The 26,500-nt window shown below is 45.6% G+C and overlaps 1 protein-coding gene across 3 annotated transcripts in view; it reads left to right on the top strand.

The window, feature by feature from the left end:
- Positions 1-26,500, top strand: part of LOC101064234 (gamma-aminobutyric acid receptor subunit pi) — a 42,986-nt gene that overhangs the window by 10,751 nt on the left and 5,735 nt on the right. For all 3 annotated transcript variants that reach the window (XM_029835679.1, XM_029835678.1, XM_029835677.1), the window contains exons 3-6: positions 12,686-12,798; positions 23,245-23,312; positions 23,804-24,021; positions 25,104-25,186. In XM_029835679.1, the coding sequence (XP_029691539.1) occupies positions 12,686-12,798; positions 23,245-23,312; positions 23,804-24,021; positions 25,104-25,186 (482 nt within the window). The remainder of the gene's footprint in view (positions 1-12,685; positions 12,799-23,244; positions 23,313-23,803; positions 24,022-25,103; positions 25,187-26,500) is intronic.

Genomic DNA, 26,500 nt, shown 5'->3' with positions numbered 1-26,500 from the left:
GGAGTAAATGAGCCAACACCTGAGTCACAACAACAGTGTTCTAGATTAATCTCTCAGCTCATCATCTTCCATCAGCCTCACTATCCCTCTGGCACTCACAAACACCACGGGGACCAGAGCCCAGTCGCTATGCCCCCCACCGTCTCTGGAACTCCTTCCCACCATCATAATATTGATACATCCCACCTCAAAACCTGTTCCAACAGGAATACTCACCCTGACTGTCAGCAGTAGGTCCTCAATTTACAGACAAGATGGGACAAGAAGCAGGCTCAGCAAAGTGAACGGGAGCGTGACTCCAGAACCTGATTCACCCTCTCTGCTTGACCATTGGATTGTGGGTGATAACCAGAGGACAAGCTGACTGAGACCCCCAAGGCCTTAGCAAAACCTTCCAAACCTAGGAAATGAACTGGAAACCCCTGTTAGACACTAAATTTGTAGTGAATACCATTTATGTTAAAGATTTGGTCTACCAGGTGGATAGCAGTCTAGACCGGTGGGGAGTTTGGGCAAGGCCAAAAAGTGAGTGTCCTTAAAAAAACGGTTCACAACTGCCATAATAACTGTGTTTCCTCTGGACAACAGAGGGCCTTTAACAAAGTCCAAAGCACCCTATGGGACAAGGATAACCCTGGGATGGGCAAACCTTGCAGTAGACCAGCTAGAGTCTGCTGTTGGGCCTTGAGGACCCAATAAATAGTTTTCTGGTCCTGTACCTGGATCTGGGTGCTGTTGCTGGGCTCTCACGGTTCTCCCCACCTCCCAAGTGAGCATACTCACCACTCTCTCTTGGGACAGACTCACCCCCAAGGCAGTGGAACTGGTCAGCTACAAACTGGGATCTTTAGAGAGATCTTTAGACTTATGTTTACAGGAAGCAGGATGGTAGCTGATGTGGACCTTGAAGAATAAAGGCGCCTGCTCTTGGCAAATTGTATAAGTGAAGTTTTTTGGTCAGTCTACATGATGAAGGGTTGATCTGCCCCTCTCCAGCAGCATCTGCCACTTCTTCCATGGCAGCTTAACCGGCAGCAAGAGGAGTTCACCTACAGAAGAAAAAGGCACATGGAGCCTAATCACCAGGCTGGTGTACTGAGACAGCACCATGTCTACCTCAACATCAGAGGTAGTTTATTATTTCCTCAATAAACTCCCTGGTGGGAACAGGCTGACCCAGGATCAGCAAAGAAGAGTAGCCTATGCTGGATCGGAGTGTTTTGTCCTTTCCACAAAGAAAAACCTGGAGATGACGAGCGTTACTTTAGCTGTTCTGTGGGTCACACGGGTGATGAACCTCCCATCCAGAGCGGTGGCTGTGAGGGGTATCGGAAGAGTCTCCAGCAAACAGCCACTCTGCACAGGGAGTCCTCCCTCCAGTAAATTGTCTTGGGCACGTGAGATGAGCAGAGCTTGACAAGGGAGAACCACATTTATAATACACAACATTGCTGATAACAGCAGTTGATCCAAGGGTGGCGCTGCCTCCAGTATGGAATCTGAAGAAAATGGAGAAAAATTTCGGAAATTACCGCGGTACAAGCACTCCCTTGCTGGAATAATGTGGAGGCATTCATCAGGAGTTAATTTGGCACAACCCAACTATATCGGCTCCCCCAACACAGAGGATGGTGAGGTGTCGGAGTGCAGAAAGAAAGGAGGCAGAACAGCCGGAGTTGTTGGCTATGCGCTCCTGGTGCTCCTCTCTCATTCGGTTTTCTATCATAATGGCAAGAGAAATGAGGGTGGTCAGGTCACTGGGGTAAGCTTATCCCGCAGCTGGTCACTCAGTTCCAAGGGAACGTATAGTGTTTTATAGTTGTTGTCACAAACAGGAGATGTAAAAATAATTTCGAGCAGAGTAATGGGATTACCGGAGAGGGTCTTTTTCCACCCAAGTCTTTAACTTTTGAGTGGTTTTCTCTTCTCCCTCCCTTCAGTCATTGCTCTGCTTTGCTTCATCCAAGCTATCATTTATCACTTTCTACAGGGAAGCAGAAAGCAGAATTTAATGTTCATTACCTTTAATTGTTGGTCCCCTATCTGGGACAATTTCCTTCCTCTGCTGGATTTCTCAGGCATCTTCATCCTCACAGCAGTGAGTCATGATTCCACTGTCAGACACATTTAGTCTCAGCAACAACAGTTCTCACTCTGAACCTGATTAAAACTTCACCAATTTGGATCTAATTACTTCTTGGACAGTTTCCACTGTTGCTCTGCCAAAGCAACAACAAGAATGAAGAAAAGACATTTAGTCCCTCTCGCCACCACCTGAACTTCTGCAGGACTTTAACGTTTCTTTGGTGAAGGATGACCTCATCTACATGACATGGCGAACCCAATTGTTTATTTCCCTGTTGCCTAGCGCCCATAAGGCTAATTAGCATGCTACTGAATAAAGGGATATGACTGCATAACTATGGGTATGTTAATCTATTAGCAGATCTGGAGATCTTGACCATTCCTCTGAAATACCAGGAGTATTGATGGATCTGTGCTCCCATCCACACGTTTGATTCGCGTGTTCGGAGTCTCACTGAATAAACCTGACGAGAAAAAATGTCCAAGAGAGTATGACCAGCACGAACAGACCTCGACAGTTAAGATTGTCATTCACGCGTGGGATTCATGGGATTTTTAAGCAGAATGAAAACACCTTCGACAGTGTTTTAACAGGATCACATCAAACCAACCATCCAGGAAACACATTTGGGTTTTTTTCTTCTTGTATTTCAAGGCCATGTCCTCCAGGAGCAGCTAGAGGAAGGTGTTAGGAGAGGATGGTCTGTGCACCCTACTGAAATTGCTGGCCCTATAACATGTTATTACCCCCCCCCCCCACACACACACACACACACACATGCATCCTGCATTGTGTAAGTTAGAACGCCGCATCACAACTTCACACAAGAAGTTGCAGTATGTCAGTTGAAAAAAGCATTAGGAATGTGCTGAATGTTGCACATTCAGTTGTTAAACTCCCCCAGTTTGGTTGGGAGGGGGGGTCTGAGGTTAAATGAATATGACAACACACATTAGTTGGGATTTGGCCGGGCTCAAGCTCAGGAGGGCCTGAACTGCAGAACACAGTCCACTTAAAAAAATAAACAGTGTTATTATGATTTGGAAGTCTCCCTTGTTTCACTTGAATAACTCAAGTGGGCGATTTTCTGCCTTCTCCCTCCTTCATTTCACATTTCATGTCCACAAAGCTGCAGCCGGAGATAAGCCTCTATTACCCCGATAAGGCCTCGTCTATTCATTTTAATTAATACTAGAAGAGGTCTCACTTTGGCCCCTAAGCTGCTTAACTCGGTAAGTGAAGATTGATTAAAGAGGAGCACACCTCCTCTCCTGAGGGACGGTACTGTAGCTGCTAGCCTGGTCCACAGCAAGCTCTCAACACAGATGGAGCCTTTATCTTCCCTATCAACCGAGCCGCATTCTGGGGTCGAATCCCACTTACACACTGAGTGTAAGCCGTGCACGTATGACACTCCAGCCATCCCAACATAACTTGCAAGAATTCGACTGTAACTGAATGATTATCACAATGATGCATGTGTGGGGGGGTATAACATGATATAGGGCAGGAAGTAGAGCTTGAAAACTTTCAGAGGGCCGTGAAGCTTCTTGATCGTCATGCAGATCTCTAAGGAATTACAATTACCCATTTAAAACTGAGCTGTGCTTTAAGAATAGCAACGTATAAACAAAAAAGTTTTATTTTTAGGCAGATGTGGACAAAGAAAGGTAGAAGTTTGGGGCGGATTAATGAACCCCAACTTATCAAACCCTCATAAGACTACTGGATCAGAGTAAAACCCCACGGTAACGTACTTGTCCATAGTAATTATTAATGAATTCATACGCTGAAAGTTTCTTGCATTCATGCCTGGATGTGAATTATTGAATGCGATACTGCAGAGCCTGCTGTGTTTAATGTCTCCTGCAGCTTTGTTTCACTATCTTGTTCAGCCAGAGATGGTTTCCTCTGCATCCACTTGGTTATGGCTCCTCTCGCTGGCCACTGCTGTCTGATTATCAGGATAAACACTTAAATCCACATCGGTTTTGTGAATGACTCTCCCTCATTGAGGCGTTGTTTTTGCATTTAGCTGCATCTATTGATTGGATTTAGTCAAATATATTCAAGAAGAGGCTCTTAAGACACATTTGGACATGTCAGACAAGTCAAATCAGGAGTTCCAGGAGTGCAAAAGCATCAGCAATCATGAAAGAACAATACATTGTGGTTCACACTTCTATCATTAATTCCGTATTTGTCGCTGCTCTCCTTTTGTCTGTGTGGCTCTTCGGGATCTTTCAGTTAGTACCTGCGAGCATCACACCAAAGGTTGGACTCTCTGTTGTGGCTGCAGTCCGCTGAAATTTTAATCCTCCTGTAAATTTACCGAGCTGGAGCGAACAATGAGCCTCCAGAACGAGCGCTTTGTTTGGGAGGCTTTTGATCAGTTGGGTTGTCTCGTCGGGCTCTTTGCTGCAGTGTTGACACCAGCCGTCCTCGTCTGAAGGCAGAATGGGACTGCTTCCCAGTGCTGAGACTTAAAGAAAACCACCCCTCCTTATCTCTGATGATCCTCCTCTATCATGAATTCATAAAGCCTGGGGAGGGAAGGCTGCGAACACTGAGTGAAGCCGCCTTTCAGCTTCTAACGTGAGCAAACTGCGAGTGCTGCGCGACACGCACGTGGAATTGGCCTTTTATTTACTTTCAATAATTTACATCCTGGGGTTTTCCCTCACTTTCTTTACAATGTGTAAAAAAAAAACCCTGAGGGCTCTTCAATGACCAGACAGGATGGATGTGTTATTTTATTTCTTTGCCACATGCGATCGTGAATTTAGATTATTTGTATTGTTGTTTCCAACAAGCTGTAAGTTTAAGAGATGGTTTCTGGTCTCAACGCCGTCCAGCTCTGCTGCTGCTGGTAGGTGCTTTAAACGGTGGAACATTGTCTATTGTCCTCTCTTTATCTGCTTCTCATTATCTAACTGCTAAACTTTAATTAGCAGTTGATCAATGATGCAGCCTTTTTTAAATCCTCTCCTCTCCTTCAGCACTGAGGACATGACTGTCCATGTTTCTATGGGTACAATGGCTCCCAGATTTTCCATTTTAACAGCAACTTCCCTTCTTTCTTTCATGATTAATCGGTTGGTTCCTGGCTTGTTGTGCGGCTCTGTTATGAGCCGAGTCGGTCCAATATTTGCAGACCGAAATACATCAGTCGGTGCTACCATTTTATTTAATTTCACTGGACGTTCTGAATGTCTGATGGTACATTGCTGTCGGAGGAAAATGAAAGAACTGTTTGTTTGTGCTGTCTTAAAAGCCTCCTGACAGTTTTCAGTGACCTTGAGGCCAACCTCATCTCCAGCTTGGACTGAAAATCATTTATTAAAGGTTGAAGAGACGTTGTTGCCTCTGCTTTCCTCTTCATTGTGCTGAAATTGAGGACCTGTCAGGCGCTCCCTACAGAGCAAGAGCCATGAGAACTGACTAAAAATAGCAACCTAGTGGAGGTATATGAGGAGAAAAAAGTACGTTACATGTCTTTAAAAAGCACAAAATGACTAAAAGGACGGAAATCCTTAACCTTTGACAGAGATGGAAACGTAGTTCTGGTTAAAACAGGCTGAGGGACAGGCGTGACATCACGAAACGGACCTGAAGAAGAAGAAAAGAGGAGATGGGAATGGGATGATCAGACCTCCGCAAACACACACACACACACGGACCATAAATGCTGGAGTTTGCATCATTTTCACACCTTTTGATGCTTGACTGACGGACTCAAATGGACATTGTGTGACGGCACCGGAGGATCACTGCCTGAAGGTTCTGTGGTCGAACCAGCTCCTCCTGTTTGTGGGCGGAAACGACCTCATTTCACATGTAAATTTCCATTTGGTCTGCGACACTCTCGATGCGAGGAGCCCAGAAGAGGATCCACACTTAACGTGCAGCTCATTGGATCCAACACAGTCACAGTCTGGACTGCCGGTGGACCCGGTCGGGTCAGCTCAATAACCGTCCAGAAATAAATAACAATGTTGAGAAGCAAGAAGCGAATCAAGCGGTTTGATGATGAGCGACCAGGTGATGATGATACTGATGAGAGACGATGCAACAACGCGAGTTTCATCTACTGTCAGACACGCTGCAGAGCTCGCGGGAACGATCCGGTTCAGTGCACGAGGGAGGACGCCGATAACTCTGCGCTGTGCCGCTGTAATTGACCGAATGCTGCCTGGATGTACGAGGACGTGATGAGTGCAAAGTGAGCAATACTTGTGTTTAATTGGTGCTTCATTGACAAATATCACTCTGCTCCTTCGATAACCACCAGAGCCCCAGACGTTCGGGCCTGCCCATGATTAGATAACAAGAGCGACGGAGGAGAACAACAATGCACTTGTGCCAGGTTTTTAATGATGCAGACATGCTATTTTATTATCAATCTGACAGTAATTGAAAGAGTTTTGCGTATTATTTCTGGCCTCATGGGTTTTCCTTTCTGCGCCTCTATTGAAGTCCCACTCTTTTACTTTGAAATTGCTTCTGTTTTGAGGTCGTTTTGATGATGCATATTTTCTTCTGTTTAGCTGGGGTTGAACCCCAGTGCAGAATATCAAATAGACTTCCCAGATGTTGCTCCTCTCTGGCAGCATTGCAGGCTGGAGACATCTGCTAAATTAAGGTGTCCAAGGCATCTTAATTACGTCCAGTCCTCTCACCAGCAGTATTGCCTCTATTCCCAGGCCGAGCCAATGTTTGTCGTATAAATACTGATCTGGACATTCATAAGTGAAACAAATGACAGATGGTTGAAGCTAAGTAACAGTAGCTTATATCAAAAGAGCACCTGGGTCTTTATTAAAATACACCACATTAAAGATGTCAAGGAAATTTCAATCTGAAAGACGGATCTTCTATGTTTAGGTCATATTTCATTGTTCTTTTTATTCAATTATAACTATACCTGGAAATAGCATCTTAGAAATGTGCTTGGAAATGTGCAGGCAACCTGTATATACTTTATAAATATTACATTTGAGCCTCAAACTGCTTCAATTCCAAGTCCATCCACATGGATGTGTCCCCCAAAACCAGTTGATGCCCATTCCATACGTACCAAGAATGCTTTTGATCAACAGCTTGACCATTAATGACTAATTAGCATCACACTTCCATCATACATTACGCCACAGAGTCAAATGATCGATCCACTTCATTTAGCATCCACTTGAAAGGCAAAATACAAATAATTCAATTTCTATGAGATATAATTGTATGTGAATCCAGGCACCCTGTTTGGGTGCATCTACTGGGGATGATGGGGAGACATCCATGATGTCCCGTGCATCCTTCTTCCAGCTACACTGAAACTAGAGCTTCTGCATAGTGAGACAGGTCACGTGCACTGTTGCTATAAAAAGATCCCTTGTTGCTAAATGGGTCCAAAAATCCATCAAAACAGCAAAAATAAGTTTTTTTTTTGTCAGTTCCTGCTGGATGTTGGAACAATACCAGCCATTCCCACCTTAAGTGTAAGCTAAAAACCATCTTTTTTTTAAAAAAAAGAAAGAAATATACTTCCATAAATGCTTTATTCAAAGTGTTGGTTAAAAGTTAAAACCCACATTCATTTTTCTTCTCACCTTTCAGCCTCTGAGATTAGACTCCGGCAGACTTATGAATACAGTAAATGATCTATATGGAGGAGCTTAAGAAGCGGCCGTGGGCAGCATGAAAGGAAACAACAGCAGCTTTCATGCCCAGAATTCTGCCACATACACACACGAGGACTTACTTATGGAGCGGGCTGCCTGGCCTCTGCCTCTGCTCCCTCCGACTGGAGCTCCTGCTTAACGGATCTCAGAGAAACTTCTAAAGAGCCTGACGAGCGAGAAAGAAAAAAGGAAAACTCTCCCTATGTGAGAACGGGAGCAACCCTCAGATGATTATCCGCACCGGGAGAAGTTCAGCGGACTTGCGGCTGAAACTTCCTGTTTTAGGAACCGCTTCAACATGAAGACTTGGGGTATTTTTAGATCTGAATTATCTTCAGGTATTGACAGCAATCAGCAGCGTAACGGAACGCGTGTTGCACAAACAGTTGCTTCAATTTGTTGCTGACGTGGCGTCGATATGCAGAGGCCTCCCGTCGCCTTTCGTCACTAATCAAGAAGCTTATTTTAGGAGGAACTATCAGGGGACCTGAGCCCCACGTGGAAACCAGGGAGTCTGCTCCCAGTGCATCTATATGTGCTGAGGGATGCTGAGGGGACCTGGGGAAGGACCAGAATCAATGGAAGAGGAGTGAAAAGATGGTTGGAGCAGAATGTACCGCTGAGTGGGTGGAAGAACGGGAGAAGTGGGGTCCACAGAGAGCATTACTCAGCTCTCTGCAGGGGTTATCTTCAACTGGATTACTCTCTGTTGAGACGTGGTCGGGCTGGAGCCGGGGGGTGGGGGGGGAGCTGAAGAGACGAATCCCCCCCTCCCACAGGGACCGAGTGCTTCTTCTCAAAGCGGTCTGTCACCTCTGTGTTATCCTGTCAGAAGCTGTTCCACCAGTCCACCAACGTCCAAAACACAAGACACGTCAGAAAAGCCCGCGGGAGGAGGAATGTGCGAGATGCATACATTAGCGACCGCTCACGTGGGAACGGCTGTTCTGAGAGTCATAAGGCTGCTGAATATTCCAGAATGATCCCAGCTCATTTATGTGATACGCAGCGTTGAATGGACACGTAGCAGGAATACAAAGCTGTTACCATTAATGGGCTACTGATGATTAAAGGACATGTTGGGCTGGCCGCTGGGATGTTGCATCACACTCATGGAGGTCTGGTCCTTCATTATGTAACCGCTGCTTTATACCAGGAGAGGAGGGAGGGCGGAGCCTCTGTTGTCACAGAAGGAATAAATGAACATGTTTGATTGGGTTTTCATCAAAAAAGGGCTGCATTTTTGCATTTGCCCGTCAAATACAGGAAAGAGAAGAAGAAGAAGAGAGCCTGGATGGATGGAGGATGGATGGATGTATGGATGGTGGGTGGGTGGAAGGATGGATGGATGGATGGATGGATGGATGGTGGGTGGGTGGAAGGATGGATGGATGGATGGATGGGTGGATGGATGGATGGATGGATGGGTGGATGGATGGATGGGTGGATGGATGGATGGATGGATGGATGGATGGATGGGTGGATGGATGGATGGATGGATGGATGGATGGATGGGTGGATGGATGGATGGATGAATGGATGGATGGATGGATGGATAGGTGGGTGGGTGGATGGATGGATGGATTGATAAATGGATATTATCTGAATTTGAGATTACAAGCTTTTCCACATCACATTTCGTAATCTCTTCATCTCACCCTATAATCCCGGTTTTCCAAACATGGGATATTTTGAGCACCACAATCACTTATCCATCCACTTTCATTTACTGAACCGTCACTAAGAGCACGGACAGCCCATAATAGGCTTGCTTTGACACCAAAATGTGACACACACCAACATATTTCCTGATGTGTTCTGGTGTATATCCGCGCACGCTGCGGCGGCGCCGCGTGACGTTCCTCGTAGCGGCCCATCCATTAACGCCTACTTTTCCGACCTAATTCCCACGGATTTGGGATGCAACAGCCATATTAATGATGTTCCCAAGGCCTGTTGCTGCCTCGTCCTGCAGCTCTGCCTGACTAGATGCGTGTGCACGTGCATGGACATGGATCTTTTAAGGCCAACACATGGCCAGTCTGGACCAGCTGATCCATGGTCAGGGATCCACCAGGATCCAGGCTGCAGCAGCATGCTAACATCTCAGAGGTTATCAGGTCTTGGAAAGGCCAGGTCACTGTCCAGACCTCCCAGCCTGTGTAGATGCAACTGTCGTTATTGGAAAAGAGCACCAGGAAGCAGCCCAGGTGGGAATCCGTGCACGTGCCAGAGGACACCCTGGCAGCATGTGCACGTGGATCTGTGACTAAATACTGTGGCTGATTACAGCTGAGTGGACGCGGGTGTGACTGATTGCTGGGGGAGAGCTGAGGGGGCAGGTGAGGTATTGGGAAGGTCCGGAATGATTGGGACAATATATGCTCCCAAACTCCCAAACTGCAGGATTATTGCAGAGAAGAACGGGTCTGGTTCCCTCCACCTCAACAGAGACGTGATCCAAACTCTACCCATGTAGCGGCTCGTTTAATATTTCATCATTAGATCCTAAATTGATGAAATCTAAAATGGAATGATTAAACAAAGCTGCTATTGCTGCTCAATAGGGAATCAGCAATTGCTTTTTCCCTCCTTGTTTTGCATCAGATTCTTGAAAATGTCCTAAAAAGTCTTTTTGCTAATACATGACCAGGACTTCTTTGTTACGGAATGTACAGCTAACAGTTTGAAGATCAGCAGGCGGATGCCGGACTCTGTTGCAGCCGGTTATTTCCTCAGGAATCGGACCTCAGATCGTTCTGTAAGCTGATCCGGGTTTATGAGAAACGTTAGGCTGCAATTTAGCCTGTCTCAGCAAGGTTCTGACGAGTTAATGTCTCATGGCTGTCCTACCTAATGTGCCCCAACACTTCACCGCTTGGGTTTAAATCAGTTTAGAATTAACTAATCATCACATAAAGTGGTGTTTAGAGCCCCACTCAATCTCAACCTTTATTTTTAAAGCGACTTATACAATCAAAATTGTTTCAAGGCGCTTTCCAGAATCCCAGGGCCTGACCCCAGGAGAGGAGAGGAGAGGAGAGGAGAGGAGAGGAGAGGAGAGGAGAGGAGAGGAGAGGAGAGGAGAGGCACAGAGCACAGAAACACACACAAAAATACACTATTTATACAGCGGGTCAGTGGGGCCGGAGGTCATGATGCAGCTCCGAAGGCAGCGATACCTGTAAATGAATGGGGGGGGGGGGGGGGGGCAGAAAAACTACACAGGAATCAGCATAACTAGTCTGCTTGATGAGGTCCCCACTGCCACTGGGACACCAAGCCGGAGGGAAATCTGGAATACTGTATGTTCAGGTGTGGGTGGACACGATCACCCGAGGAGCCTCATGTTCCACTCATCAGTTAACGGGCTCAATTAGTGTCCCTGCATAAGTTCCGAGGCGACCCGGTTGGTCTTGTTGTGGGCTGGGGAGTCACGTTAGTCAGCGTGCATTCTGGGATAGCGGAGACTGCCGGATGCGTCCGAGGTTACAGCCTGAAAAGAACTACGCTCCGTCATCAATCGTTGGAATTCCAGCTGAAATAATGAGGATCCCGATTCCGAAGGAAAGCGACGTAAATTCGACGTCGAGCAGCCGGAGATTCTCTGAACAGTTTGACGTAAAAAGGGGCAAACGTCAGCGATCATGGGGTTTTGTGCAGAGTAGATTTAAGCTCACCAGCATAAAAACATCCATTCAGGGTGACCCAGATGGATATTGCACTACTTGCTACAGGCGCTGTGCTATCAAGCAACTTTTCCATCCAACGCCGCTGAGACAACAGGCTGGAAGGCACGTAAGCGAGAGTTTAGGTAGCCGAGCAGCTGCCTGCTGGGAGCTAACTTCCCTACTGTCCAAACAGATTCCACGCGGTCAGGTGAAGTGCCTTCGCAGTCTCATTGGAAAGAACTTTAGACTCTTTTGCAGACTCTGCGGAAAAAGAAAGAAAATCAGCGTGCCGCCATCAGGGGTTTAACCCCAGTGGGTCATGTTTACATCAGAAATGGGGAATAATATTCAACATCGTTGCTAGATTCATTACCTTAAAGCTGACGCGCATATTGACCTTCAAACCTGAGGATATCATTTAGTCATTGCAGGATTTATTGCTCAGAGCAGAACATAATATGGAGGCCAAAGCGTGTGTTTGTTTGTGTGATTTTAAGGGCTTTTGTCCTGTTGTTATTCTCTATCTGGTTATTTATTACTGTGCGTTCAGGTTATAAAGTATAGTGCCAGCTTCAAATGCAACAAAGTGTTTTGATTAATTAACAATGGTTCAGTGTACTTAGAAGATGAGAAGAACTGGGTCTAAAACAAGTGTGTTGGGAGCTAGTTGCTATATTAGCATTGAGCAGGGACTGCTGAACCACATGATTTTGTTTCTATATGCGGATAAAGCTAACGCAGTAAAGGATGTCACTTTACTATCAATAAATCATCATAACCACGAGACTTTTCTATGTTTAAAACATGCAACAGGCTCATTTAGAGGATCCGGCGTACATCAGAGCACACTTCAGGGATTACTCTCTGCCGGCTTTTACTATTCAAAGTCTCTTTTTTATGCCATGTTCCTCTTGGGGAAGCTGCGACGTCTTCTTCTCCTGACACAATCAGCAACAACACAACCAGCCTTCTATTCCAACGTGCATGTCACTCCTCTTAGAACATTAAGCTTTAAACTATTATTTTAAGGGGTTAAGTTTTGTGATCTGCTGGAAACACTGTTGGTGCCATCTTGCGTTCTTACACAATATGCTGTGTGACGCGCTCCGCTCCATACAGACGGTATGAGCGGTGGGCTGCTCCTGTAGAGAAATCTACCTTTTAAATGTGCAACCAAGGGGAACACACACACTCACACACACACACACACACACAGTTTTTCACCGCCTGCTCTGCTCTGTCTTTGTTCTCAGGGTGTTAGAGAACTCCATGATGAATGCAGAAGTTAAAGAAGGAGAGATTCTGCCTCCTACGATCCAGAGGCTGATGAAAGGATACAACAAGTACCTCAGGCCCTTCTTTGACAGTAAGGAAGCTGCAGACACATGCACCCGTACGGAGGACAATGCACCTGAGGGAAATGTCTTTGACGGTCCCCCTGATGCACAATAGATGCTGATGCACACGCTGAAATCTACACATTCTGTGTACTCTCATATGAGATGAAGCCAAATTTATCTTGCATATTGGTTTATTTTATAATTACATCGTGGGCAACGAAATGATCGGATGTGTGAAAGAAGCTAACACTTGTATGAAAGCAGTGAGGTGGGTTTTTTCCATCCCATAATAAAACCGCGTGTCGTTTCAATAAAATTAGGCTCCTCTGAAACGTGCCGTGGGTTGGATTCTAATTTGCAGGTGATTAATTTCAGAGCGGTGTCAAGCGCCGGGAACCCCTCGCCAACTTTATTGCTCCGCGCGCTGCGGTTTGATCACGAACAAATTTATTTCTGCGATAACACCTCAAATGCTGCTCCGCATATTCTGTTGTCTCCCGTCCTGAGAAAACAATGGGCACCCTTGGTGCAGCCAGGCACAATACTCAGACGCCCACACACGTTCTTGGCATCGTTGCTGTTACGCTCGAGAGGACTGGCGGTCAAGTGTGGCGGAACCCCAAAGAAGGCAGACAGACACGGGAATTAAAAAAAGTAAACTCTGAAGGTTTAATGAAGCAAAAAAACCAGGAGGGAAGAAACAAAATGAGAGAGGCCGAGACAAACTATAGGTGCGTGATGCGGCAGACGAACCAAGTTCGAGATCCAGGGGCGAGAGTCTGTGGGAGAGTCCAAGTGTCCAGAGGATAGGAGAAATCCGTCCGAGGAAGGGGAAGAGGAAGAGGTCAGAGGAAGAGGGGCTAGGAAGGTTGCAGAGGAGTCTCTGGAAGACGCAGGGAGACGCAGGGAGTCGCTGGGGAGCCTGGAGAGATGCTGGGTCCACGGGACGTGTTGCCAAAAACATCAGTAAGATCAAGCACTGGCCTGAGTGCATAGGGGCCTTTTATGGGTGCAGAGTCGTTTGGGCGGATTGGGTGCAGCTGCAGGAGAGGGCCCAGGTGGTGGTGGTTGAGCTGATTGCCCAGGAGGAGGTGGGGCCAGAGTAGGAGTCACAACAGTTGCAGCTCTGTAAAAGTATTTTTATCCATCTAGATTTGAGAAATCACATTTCAGCTCAATTTCAAGCCTTTGTCCACATTTGCGCAGCATATTCGTATATTTAGACATTTAGAAATGCACACCAGAGGCGTACCGGTTGGCGGTAGACTGAGCATTTGCTTGGAGCGTATAAGTTCCTTCAAAGAGAACTCCGTGGGGAACTGGTGTGGAAACCCACTCTAGAGAATAACTACGATTTATAAAGCAGCTAGTTCTGGGAATAACATTAGGCTTGAAACAATGTTTCAAAAATTGGTGTGAATTTCGAAAAGTCACTTTTTAGAACATTTACAACGATATTTGTCAACTCTCGAGATGGTTTAAATAGGTACATCCATATATTAAATGTAACTCCCAAATTTTAACTGTAAATGCTAAATGTAACTCCAAATGTTAAATCTAATTGCTTCAGGGGAAAGTGAAGATTTAGCTTATGTGCAAATTCTCACTGTCAGTATTTAGAAATGCCAAAATGAATGCTCAAGAATGTTGGAATGTCAAAACAATTGGAGAAACAACTTGCTATCGCAATAAGAACTATCTACATGGCAAAAACATTTGGAAAAACTTTAATTGATGTCTACTTTGAGTTGTTTCTCTCCATTTCACATCCAGGTCCACATGGCGTGGTGTTTTTATTTTTTTTCGAGGAATGTCAGTCATAACTATTCTCGATCGATGCTCTGGTCAACTAGAAACTTACCAGTCAGAGAGTTCGTAGCTCTGCCAAGCGGCTGCCGCCGTATTTCTCTCTTCTTGTTATTGAGAGTTAGGATCAGATTGCGGTGGCAGATTATAGACTCTTGGAGAGATTCGGAGAGATCTGAGATGGCTTCCTTTAATGGAGGTTGTTCAACTGAAAAAATACATCACAAGTTACCCACAACCAGTAGTATAGTCCAGGAGGTAGTACCACAACGTCACATGACACAGTAGGTGGCTTTCTGATCAAAGCCCCCGGTCCCTCCTGAAATCGGAACTGACTTGAACCTCCTTGACCGAGGTGAAAATGAAGGGCAATATTAATATTTATATATTTTATATATTTATATTAATATAATAATATTATCAGTCCACATTCTCTCCAATTAGGATTTTAACCACATTCTTCATGGATAAGATTGCTGATGTCAGGGCTTGTATCACCCTCCAGGGGCTTTCTTCTAGTTTAAACAAGGTTCTTTGTAACTTTTACTAAAAAAACCAAAAAACAGGCCTAGACCCCTCCTTGCCAAATAATTACAGGCCCTTTCCAAAATTCCATTCATATCTAAAATCTTTGAGAGATTTAGCCAACCAATTTACGTCTTTTTGGATCGCCCGAGGCCTTTTAGATAGTACTTTTCAATCTCTCGCTCTGAGTAGAAACTGCCCTTCTTAGATTGTCCAGATATCGCGATGGCTGCTGCTACAGGAAAAAGCTCGGCACTGGTATTATTAGACATTGGTGCAGCATTCAACTCTGTAGACCATCACATCACATTAGACAGACTCAGCAAATGTGTGGGTGTCTCTGACAGCACCATGAAATGGTTACATGTTAATGGTCTTATCTCTTCACAGTAGCTATCGGCTACTTTGTGCCTGATCCAGCTCTCCTGTCATGTGACTTGCACCAAGAATCTGTCCTAGCCTCGATTCTGTCCTCTCTCTATGTGCTTTCCTCTTAAGCATTTCATCAATAATTGTAATGATGCTTGATTACCCTGGTATACCGATGGCATCCAGGTATACCCGTCATTTACACCAGATAATCCCAATAAAATCAATGAGCTCCATGACTGTCGGTCACCTACCTGGAATTGGATGGCCAACAACTACCCTTATCTCAATGCAGACGAGACTGGCTTCTCATCATAGCTGAGGCCTCAAGTGTCTCTAAGATGGTCAAATAAATGGGGTCGCGAGCACAGGATGTCAGATCTGACCTAAGAAATGTCATTTTTGACCAAAACATTCCATTCATGCTCCTCCCACCTCAGAAACCTTAAAAATCTCAGATCCATCATCACCTCCTGAGAAGTGGAAATGGCCATAAACACATTAATCTCAGCATGGCTGGACTATAACAACTCACTGTACACCTACCTGGAAAACGGTTCTGGACCCCTTATGTCTTGTCCAGAAGGTTGCTGCCAGGTTACTTGGGAATTCTGGTCACATTGCCCCTATTCTAGCATCCCTGCATTGGCTCCCTGTTCCCTTTAGACTTCATTTTAATGTCCTGGTCTTAACATACCAAGCCCTCAATAAAACAGCACCCACTTAGATCAATGATCTCCCCTACGTTGGGGGCCGAGTGCTCTCGGTCGTCCCTCGGACCAGACTGTCAACTAATAGTGCCAGAGCTTTCCAGTCCGCTGTCCCAAAGCAAACTAGTAGTAATAGTAGTAGTTAGTAGTATGAGTTGCCATTGATCATTACTGATTGTGGCACAATGCTGTTGGTTGGTGCAACTATGACAGCTCCTCATAAGTACATATGAGCTTCCCAGACTGATCCTATGACAAAAAAAACAATGCAAGTTGACGCTGCTCTTTGGGGAATACAGGCGCAAATTGGGGGTGGGATACAATAAATTAGCTTAAGCAGCGTGCTTGGTTGCAACTGGCAACAATGGCTAAATGATTCCCTACTGAGAGAGAAGCTTTTGATGAATAAAGGAAGACATTTTTGGTAGATGAGGCTCACATTTCTTCAAATGTGACTAAAAAGTGAAGATTGAGCCTCTACTAATTCCTAAAAAGGAAGAAGCACTGGGCCAACTGGTCAGCATCCAACCCTAGTACCATCCACTAACCCAAAACCTAACCCTACTTTTGGAGAATCTGAAAACCAGTATGCCAGAATTCTGAGTTCAGAATTAAAATTTATTTCATGCTACTGAATACTGTTTGCGAAGGGAAGCATATACAAATTGATAAGGATTTGTCCAAATACAGACCCTTGTGGACCTCCATGAATAAATGTTTGCTTCTATGTCACCCGCTCTACCTCACAAAATGCAGCCAACCACGGTCTCTCATGTCGCCTTCAAAGTTCAAATCAAATTAATCTTTATTTATATAGCGTGTTATACAATCAAAATTGTTTCAAGGCGCTTTCCAGAATCCCAGGGCCTGACCCCAGACAAGCAACAGTGGCAGGAAAAACTCCCCTTTAACAGGAAGAAACCTTGAGCAGGACCAGGCTCATGTAGGGGGACCCTCCTGCTGATGGTCGGCTGGGTAAAGAGAGGGAGAGGAGAGGAGAGGAGAGGAGAGGAGAGGAGAGGAGAGGAGAGGAGAGGCGAGGCACAGAGCACAGAAACACACACAAAAATACACGAAAAAATACACTATACAATGGGTCAGTGGGGATCATTAAGATGGGTAAGAGGAGTAGATTCATTTAAGCTAACATACTCCTCCTCCTGAAGCCAGGTCTCACTAAGACAAAATAAATCAATGTGATGATCCGCTATCAGGTCGTGCACTAACAGGGATTTACACCAAAGAGATCTAATATTTAACAGTCCACACTTAATTGTGATATTAGTTTCTCCAACTTGTGCTTTGGTATTAATTTTAATAAGATTATGGTGATTGACCGCTCCCCCTGCTCTGTGCTTGGTGAACTTTTAAAGTGCTCCCACTGTCTACAAAGGCCACCTGGTTTTCGGGGCACCACCGTGACAGCCAGCGACGGAGCGACGACATGCGGCTAAACATCTCCTCGCTGGCCAGATTGGGGAGGGGACCAGAGAATGCTACGGAGTCCCACATCGTTTTAGCGTAGCTGCACACCGACTCTGTTAATTTTGGTGACCTCGGACTGACGAAGCCGGGTGTCGTTCGCTCCGACGTGAATAATAACTTGATCAAATTTACGTTTACGTCTCGCCAGCAGCTTTAGATTGGCTTCTATGTCGCCCGCTCTGGCCCCGGAATGCTCTTAACTATGGTGGCTGGAGTCCTGCGAACCGTCTCCCAGCCGCCCTGGCTAGCCGGCTGCTGCCGGGGGACCGCTAGCTGAAGCTACGCTAGGCGGCTCCGCAGCAGCTAGCTTCTCCTGGCTACCTGACGCAACTCCAGCTAACTCCAAGCTGCGGAACCGCGTCTCAAGCTCGCTAAGTCTCGCCTCCAGAGCCATTAATAAACTCCACTTTCTGCCCCTATTCCCTTCACTAAAGGAGGCAGAGGAGTAACTAAACATTTCACACGCTGAACAGACAAAGACACCGGGTGGAACAGACGGTGAGGCAATGCTAACGCTAATAATCGGTGGAGCCCTGTATTTGTTTAATATGGGTTGTTTCTCACTGTTATCAGGTGACTAGAATGTCCCAAGTGTTCAAATTTTAATTAAAGTGAATACAACACACAAAGTGTTCAATATTAAGTGAATACAACACACCAAGTGTTCAATATTAAGTGACTAATACGTTACCCGCAATACGTTAAGATTAGGTACATCTAATCATCCTTTAAAAATTATTTCATTTATTGAGTAATATTCCTAATTTAAACGAAATTTGGAAAGTTTTAAAGAAATACTCTAATCTCCATTTAAACAGCTTTATTTTTTCCCCCAGGCTCTATATTTTATATTATATTTTTTAAGACCTCCAATAGCTGTTGCAACTTCAGGACACTTTTATTCCTATATACAACTATTGTACACATAAAAACCAACAGAGTATTTGCATTCCAGGTACTTATGGGACAAATGTCCATGTTTATTTTTAACTTTTTTTTTTTTTTTTTGTATTTGGTTAAGAGTTTCACAGATTTGACCTTCTTCAGGCAAGTAAAGCAAAGACACAAACCTTAAAATGAACATTTCCAAAATTTCCTAACCGTTAAAGCTCGTTAGCCGACACCATTATTACTCTTTCCTAAAGGTTTCAAACAGCAAACAACACCCTAACTGGTATCTATCAGATAGATATGATCTAAACCAGTCTAGTGCTGTCCCTTTAATCCCAATCACATGTTCCAGTCTCTGTAACAGGATGCTGTGATCAACTGGATCAAAAGCAGCACTGAGGTCCAGCAGAACCAGCATAGAGACCAGTCCATCATCTGAAGCTATGAGAAGATCATTAGTGACTTTAAGAAGTGCTGTTTCTGTGCTGTGATGAGCTCTAAAGCCTGACTGAAACATCTCAAACAGGCTGTTCCTCTGCAGGTGCTCCAGGAACTGAGTCACCACCACCTTCTCAAGAACTTTAGAGATAAAAGGAAGGTTGGATATCGGCCTATAGTTTGCTAACACATTGAGATCCAGTGATGGTTTTGTAAGCAACGGCTTAATCACTGCCACCTTGTAGGACCGGGGTACATAACCTGACACTAAAGAACCATTGATCTGGTCCAGGATAGAACTGCCTATCAATGGTAAAACATCCTTCAACAGGTGTGTTGGGATGGGATCTAAAGGACACGTGGTGGTCTTGGATTTCTGAATTGGCGATGACGCCTCAGAAAAATATATAGAGCTGAAGGAGTTTAAGGACTCTTTGGAGAACCTGTATGTTCCCACAGTCAGCACATCTGGTGATGGTCCAGTTGTTGGGATGGCCTGGTTAGCTTTCTCTCTGATGGCTAGAACTTTATCAGTGAAGAAGCTCATGAAGTCTTCACCACTAAGGGAAGAAGGGATACGTGGATCTAAAACACGTGACTCTTGGTTAATTTGGCCACAGTGCTGAAAGGAAACCTGGGGTTGCTCTTGTTTTCTTCAATTAAAGAAGAAAAATAAGCTGTTCTAGCCTTACGGAGGGACTTTTTGTAAACTAATAGACAGTCTTTCCAGGCTACATGATATTTTACAAGAATGCCACTTCCTTTCCAGTCTTCACACTTTCTGCTTGAGGGTCCTAATATGTGAATTATACCAGGGGGCACACCTCCTCTGATTTACTATTTTCTTTTTCAGGGGGGCAACAGAATCAAGCGTGATTCTCAGTGAGGTTGCTGCACCTTCAGCAATAGAGTCGACCTCAGCAGGGCTAAGATTATAATGATTGATCCCTGGGGAAACACACAGTGGTCCTGGGATCAGCACAGGGATCACTTCCTTAAACTTAGCTACAGCATTATCTGAGAGACATCTGCTATAGTCAGACTGAGTTCTGAGCATAGAAGAATCCTTAATCATAAATGTAAAAGTGATCAAAGAATGGTCTGACAGGAGTGGGTTCTGAGGGAACACTGACACATGTTCTACCTCAACACCATAAGTCAGAACAAGATCTAAGGTGTGGTTGAAGCTATGAGTTGGTTGGTTTATCTGCTGGAGGAAACCAACTGACTCAAGTAATGAGATGAAGCCATTTCTAAAGCTGTCATTGACAACAGCTACAATCTGGTGGTTTACTTTGAGTTTTATTGTTTCTACATTATAGATCCAAACATAGAATATAAACAATGATTATACTGTAAAATAAAACTGTTGAAGACAGGATGTGACATTGTGGAGGTCAGGATGTAGAGGAGGAGGAGGAGGAGGAGCTCTTTGGGAGCTCTGGAATTGTTGTTTACTTCTTTTTCCAGAACGTCATCTTTTTCCAGATCCATCTACAGAAGCATTTCTTCTTCTTTTTCTTTGATACCTGAAGCTGCAGAAGAGAGAGATTGTGTTTTAGATTTCACTGAACATCATCTGAAATCTTCTGGAAGAGGAACAAAGGTGAAAGCATCTCACCTCAAGTTGGAGGATCGCTTCAGAGAGCCTCTGGATCTCCTCTTTGGTGTTTGCCTCCTCATGTTGCCTGAAACGTTGGCTCTCCTGGGACTTGTGCTCCAGCTCTTCCTTCATCAGGACCCATGTCTGAGCTGTCCTCTCCCACCGCTGATGAACATCAGCCAGCATCTTGTTAAAGTTCTCTTCTTGAGCCAACAGCTGCTGCTTCAATGACTCTTTTTCCATGATCTTCTCGTTATATTTTTGTTTCTCTTCATCAAGGAGTTTCTGGAACTTTTTTTCTTTGAGAAAGAGCTGCTGCCTCATAGCCTCTTTCTCTTCATTAGACCTTTGTGATTCTTCCTCCAGCTTCCTCTCAAATTCCTCCTGAATCACAAGGAGCTTCTTATTGAAACCTTCCTCCTGCTCCATCAGCTCTCTCCTGTGTGTCTCCTCCATTCTCCTGCTGCTGACTATGGAGGGTTTCCTCCAGAGAAGCACATTTGAGGTTGCTCTCCTTCAGAGCAGCTTGTGTGCTGTTCAGCTGGGTCAGGGTCTCCACATGGGCCACAGTCCGACCAGTAACACGTGGAATATGATAAATAAGATGGGTAGGAGGAGTAGATTCATTTAAGCTGACATACTTCTCCTCCTGAAGCCAGGTCTCAGTAAGACAAAATAAATCAATGTGATGATCCGCTATCAGGTCCTGTACTAACAGGGATTTACACAAAAGAGATCTAATATTTAACAGTCCACACTTAATTGTGATATTAGTTTCCCCAACTTGTGCTTTGGTATTAATTTTAATAAGATTATGGTGATTGACCGCTCCCCTGCTCTGTGCTTGGTGAACTTTTAACCGTGGAACAGAGACTACCTCTATAGTGTTAAATATGTTATTGTTGGTGGATGAGGGTTCTATGGAAGCAGCAGAGAGGTGTGTAAGACTACAGCTCTGCATCCTGGTCTGGACCCCGGATTGTCAGGTCACTTTGGGTCTAATAAAATTAGCCAAATTACTAGAAATGAGAGAGGCACCATTCTGGGTGGGATGGACACCGTCTCTCCTAATCAGACCAGGTTTTCCCCAAAAGTGCTCCAATTGTCTACAAAGGCCACCTGGTTTTCGGGGCACCACCGTGACAGCCAGCGACGGAGCGACGACATGCGGCTAAACATCTCATCGCTGGCCAGATTGGGGAGGGGACCAGAGAATGCTACGGAGTCCCACATCTTTTTGGCGTAGCTGCACACCGACTCTGTTAATTTTGGTGACCTCGGACTGACAAAGCCGGGTGTCGTTGGCTCCGACGTGAATAATAACTTTATCAAATTTACGTTTACAAGATTTGGGGAGTATAAATTTGAAGTTGTCAGAAGGTACCATTGAATCCCCCTCCTTGTATTTTGGAAATTCCTGATGGGAACTCTTTTATGATGGATGGTCTGCAACCCCAGTTCTCTCTCCTGGACACTAGGGGGCTCTGCAACTTTGCATGTCAGTGTCTTGCAGGTCCTGATTGGAGTTATGGGCTGCACCTGGGTGCTGCCTATGAACTGCCAGACTCTGTCCCTGCTGGTTTCCATGCTGCCAGTCTACACTTCTGTTCTACTAATTCTGGGCATTCCTGTGAGCCTATACATATAGTTTAGCAATTGCTAACAATGAATGCTTTTTGTTAGTATTGGAGCATCAGCCTTGTCAATAAAAAGCCTCTTACTTTGGAGTGAATCCAACACCCTCACCGTGCCCCAATGGTTTCTACAAACAGGGAAACAGGAAGTGACACAACGCATTACCCGCCTGATTTTCTTTGATTATTATTTCATCTTTTAAAAAAATTGAACAAGAGTCCCCCTTTGATTGATACATGTAATCTAACCAAGGACAAGGGGTGAAATTAGCTCTTTCTATTGGTGAAAGGGGTGAAATTAGCTCTTTCTATTGGTAAGTAGGATAAAGGAAATGTCTTTTGAGTGTTTTATTATAACAAAAGTGTGACTGTGTTGAATTATCCAGAGCCAGGTCATCAAAAGACTGACTGTTGAATCCAAAAACGGGGCAACGTCTGACCCCTCTACTCGCTCGTCCACAGCACCAGGATCGACGGCGATGATAGCGGGGTGTAATTCCGATGCTACAGGTGTGATGAAACGGGAGGGTGGAGACGCACTACCCGATGGCAACATTGTAGACATCAAATGAAGAGAGAGAAGCCGCTAATATGGAGACAAGGGTGCTCCAGCCCACCTCCAGGGCTGAGCTGGTGCACAGGAGGGAGGCTGGAATAGTGTTCAAGTGGTGGATTTGGTTAAATTATATATATCTGCAGAGGACAATACCTGCCTAAATATCTGGAATGGGACCCGTCTGCCAAAGAAATAAACACAAGGGCATAAAAATGAGAAGGTGGAATACTGGAGAGCAGCAACATCAGCCCACTTTGATGGGGATTAACTCCCCGGAGGAGGTTGGTCGTTGGCTCGACGGCAGCTGTTAATGTGGGAGCTTATTAAATATGCTGTTTATAGAGAGCGCTTACATCTCTATACCTCCTTCACAGGAAGAAAAATGCGGACTAATGCAGATAATTACAGTAAAGTGCTGGAACAGTTGGTTTAATTTTGCTCTCTTCCTCTTGTAGACGGTCCCGTTACTGTGGGGATGAGCCTGGACATCGCCAGCATCGACACCATCTCGGAGATCAACATGGTGAGGCGCGTTCATAACCTCTGATCGGCGTAATTAATGAGGCGTAATTATGGCTTCACGGGCAAATGGGCGCCTTCGCTTCCATTCCGTTTCTTCTCGCGAGCATTATATGGCCAAAGGGCCGGCGTGTTGGAAGCCAAATGGTGAATTAAGTGGCAGGAAATGAGGCCGATCACGCCGTGCAGAAGTCTTTATTAATTGTGACGCTGTGAGCGTTTATGCCCACAGCCCAGAAACAGAGATTTCCCATTGAGGTTATGGAGAAGCTGGTTTGGGGGGGAACGTGCGACGCTTCTTATTCCCAGCTTTGTTCGTTTGATTACATAAGTGAACGTTACACAACACCCGGACAGGCAGGATCCTCCTGGACAAATCAGCGAGGATAAAAAGTGGAACTTTAGATCATTTCTGTGGATTTTGCTCAGTGCCGTCGTGGCCGTGAGACCTCCAGACCAGAATGACTCATCTTCATCGTCTTCTCCTTGCTGCAGGACTACACCGCCACCATATTCCTCCGCCAGCGCTGGACCGACGAGCGTCTCGTCTTTGAGGGGAACAAGAGCCTGAGCTTGGACGGGAGGCTGGTGGAGCTGCTCTGGGTCCCCGACACGTTCATCGTCGACTCCAAAAAGTCCTTCCTGCATGACATCACCGTGGAGAACAGGCTGATCCGCATCTTTCCAAACGGGACCGTCCTGTATGCGCTGAGGTGGGAAATTAGCTGCCCTTTCTAATTTCCTCCTCGCTGGAGACAACCAAATGTAGGTCAGCAAGGAAGCCTGAGCTGACGCTGGAAGCGTGGGTTGGTTCTCCACAAACAGGGGGTTCTCCCAACCCTGGGTTTGAATGGGGGCGTGAATGTGCGTCGTTGGACCATCAGCACCTTCCTAATGTCTGATAAGGGTTTCTTCAAAACACCTTGACCTGCCACCTAAATACCGGCGATGAAAGGTTAAAGCACTATATGATGCAGGAAGTGCGTTTACATAAGCCCGGAATGATTGGATTTACACCTCTTTAATCTTTTATCCGTGTATGGATTGCATAAGACCTTCTGTGATCCTGTTAGGAATAAATCTACTCATGGTAATGCTGCTCAGCTTATTTCTACGCATGTAGCTGCTGTTCAGTGCTGACACATCTCTATACAGCGCATTAACAGAATTCCATATATTTATTAAGACAGGTGTGCTCGTCACTATACGAACCACAGTAGTGAGCAGCTTTGTGAAGATGCTCCATCTAGTGTCTTGACACATGACCGACGATGACATTTTATTCCACGGGCCGGGCAGGGCCGGGGGGCAGGGGGGGTTGCCAGTCAAGGTGCACGCTACACCGCCCAGTGAGTCACCCTGCTGACTCGTGATTCAGAGAAAGGTCCAATATAAACACCAATCATATCTATAACCGGTCAAAAGTCCCCCCCCCCCCCCCCCACAGAGGTGACGTGGCGGGACGTCACAACATCATCAACTTGGTGCACGTGCTGTCATGAAGAGTGGCTCCTTCCCCAGCACGCCGTGCTTATAGGCTACATATAACCACTGTTAAGATGCTGCTGTTGTTGTAAAATGTGGTAAAATATGTGTGTGAACATGGATTAGGGAGATGATCCAGGATGATTCTCCTTTCCTGTGTTTGGGAGCTTAAGAGTAAATCAACAACAACACTCTTTTCAATTCCTTTTCCTGGTTCAAAAGAGTGTTTTGAGCAGCAGAACACTGTTAAAATGGTGTCTCCGCTGTTCCCCAGCGACAGCAACCGACGCTCTTTTGTTTGTGTCCGTAGGATCACCACCACCGTGGCGTGCAACATGGACCTGACCAAATATCCCATGGACAAACAGACGTGCACGCTTCAGCTGGAGAGCTGTAAGCATTTTACAGCTGCTAAAGAGGCTGAACATGGGGGGAGGCAGACAGACTGTGGGTGGACTCAGTATCGAGTGAAGCAGGAGGCTCACGCTCTCTCTCTGTGTCACCAAACAGTTTTGTTGAAAGGAGACCTCCTTTTATTCACCCCCCCCCCCAGCACACTCAGAGGTTAATGTCAGTCAGGCTCACCGTGTCAATAATAAACAAGAGGCCTCCCAGGTTGGAGCAGCTCGTTGCAGTGCGCTTTTAAAACCGTCTTTTCTCGTGGCTGTGTGCGTAAAGACCTGCTGGGCTTTGGAAAGGCAGCTTACTTGCGTCCAAAGGTAGAACATCCCACAGGAAGTTCTCGATGACACGGTAAATCTGGGCTATTCTGTCCTTCGGTTCAACCAGAGTTCAGAAAAATGAACCCCAAAAGAAGATGTGCGGATTTAATCCTGCATGAAGATTTGCTGCTGCTCATCAGCCCTGTGGGAAGCTCCAACACAGCAGTGGGGGACACGATAGTTCCAGGTTCTAAATATGTGCATTCAGAAATATTCCACAGGGAGAAAGCGTGCACGCATGAGCAGAACGTCCCTGTTAATTAGCGTCTGACCTCTGATCCAGCGAGGATCTCCCAGCAGCACGTGAGTCTGCCTCAGTCTCACGGTTCTTCCAACATATTCAGTTCCTGATAGTCAACCCTCGCTTATATATAAATATGATATTCAACCTTTCGCTTATTAAAAGAGAGATTTTCCCTGAAAGTGCACATCTTCCCATTATAAAGCAGCTAATGTGGGTGTGGGTGAACCCTTTCAGCGATGGTTTTGGTGCCTTTAACTGACAGAGCAGGATTTAGTTAATCGGAATAAAAAAGCACCTCTTCCCGTCCACCTCTCAGCCCCCCCGACTCTCACTTATCCTCATGGTTTTTGCTCCGTGCTGTTAAATGACAGCCAGTGGAGGCTAAGCTGAGTCTGATCCCTGCCAGAGGTCCACCAGAACCTCAGTGGCAAATGAAACATTTACCGGCAGCTCCAGCTCCCGCTCAGCAGACTAAAAGACATCTGGAGGTTAAAATGAGGTAACTGAGAGGATGACGGATCCATCAGCCAGCGCTCCGGTGATTCCAGGCATTTTCCACCCCGTCTCCATTTGCCTTCCTCGCTACACTCACTGTTTTCCTTCTGTTCCTTCACTCTCTACACGCTCCTCCCTCTGTTTCTGCGTGGAGATGCTCAATGAAGGATTTATTCTTCTGGTATATTTCTCCCAAATTTGGATCTCTGTTGTGCGAGGGCTCACATCAGAATGTCAAGTGTTAAA

The sequence above is a fragment of the Takifugu rubripes genome, chromosome 4 (genome assembly GCF_901000725.2).
Source record: "Takifugu rubripes chromosome 4, fTakRub1.2, whole genome shotgun sequence".
Taxonomy (NCBI): domain Eukaryota; kingdom Metazoa; phylum Chordata; class Actinopteri; order Tetraodontiformes; family Tetraodontidae; genus Takifugu; species Takifugu rubripes.
Note: the sequence above shows the minus strand (reverse complement) of the source record. Positions and strands in the feature narration are given on the sequence as shown.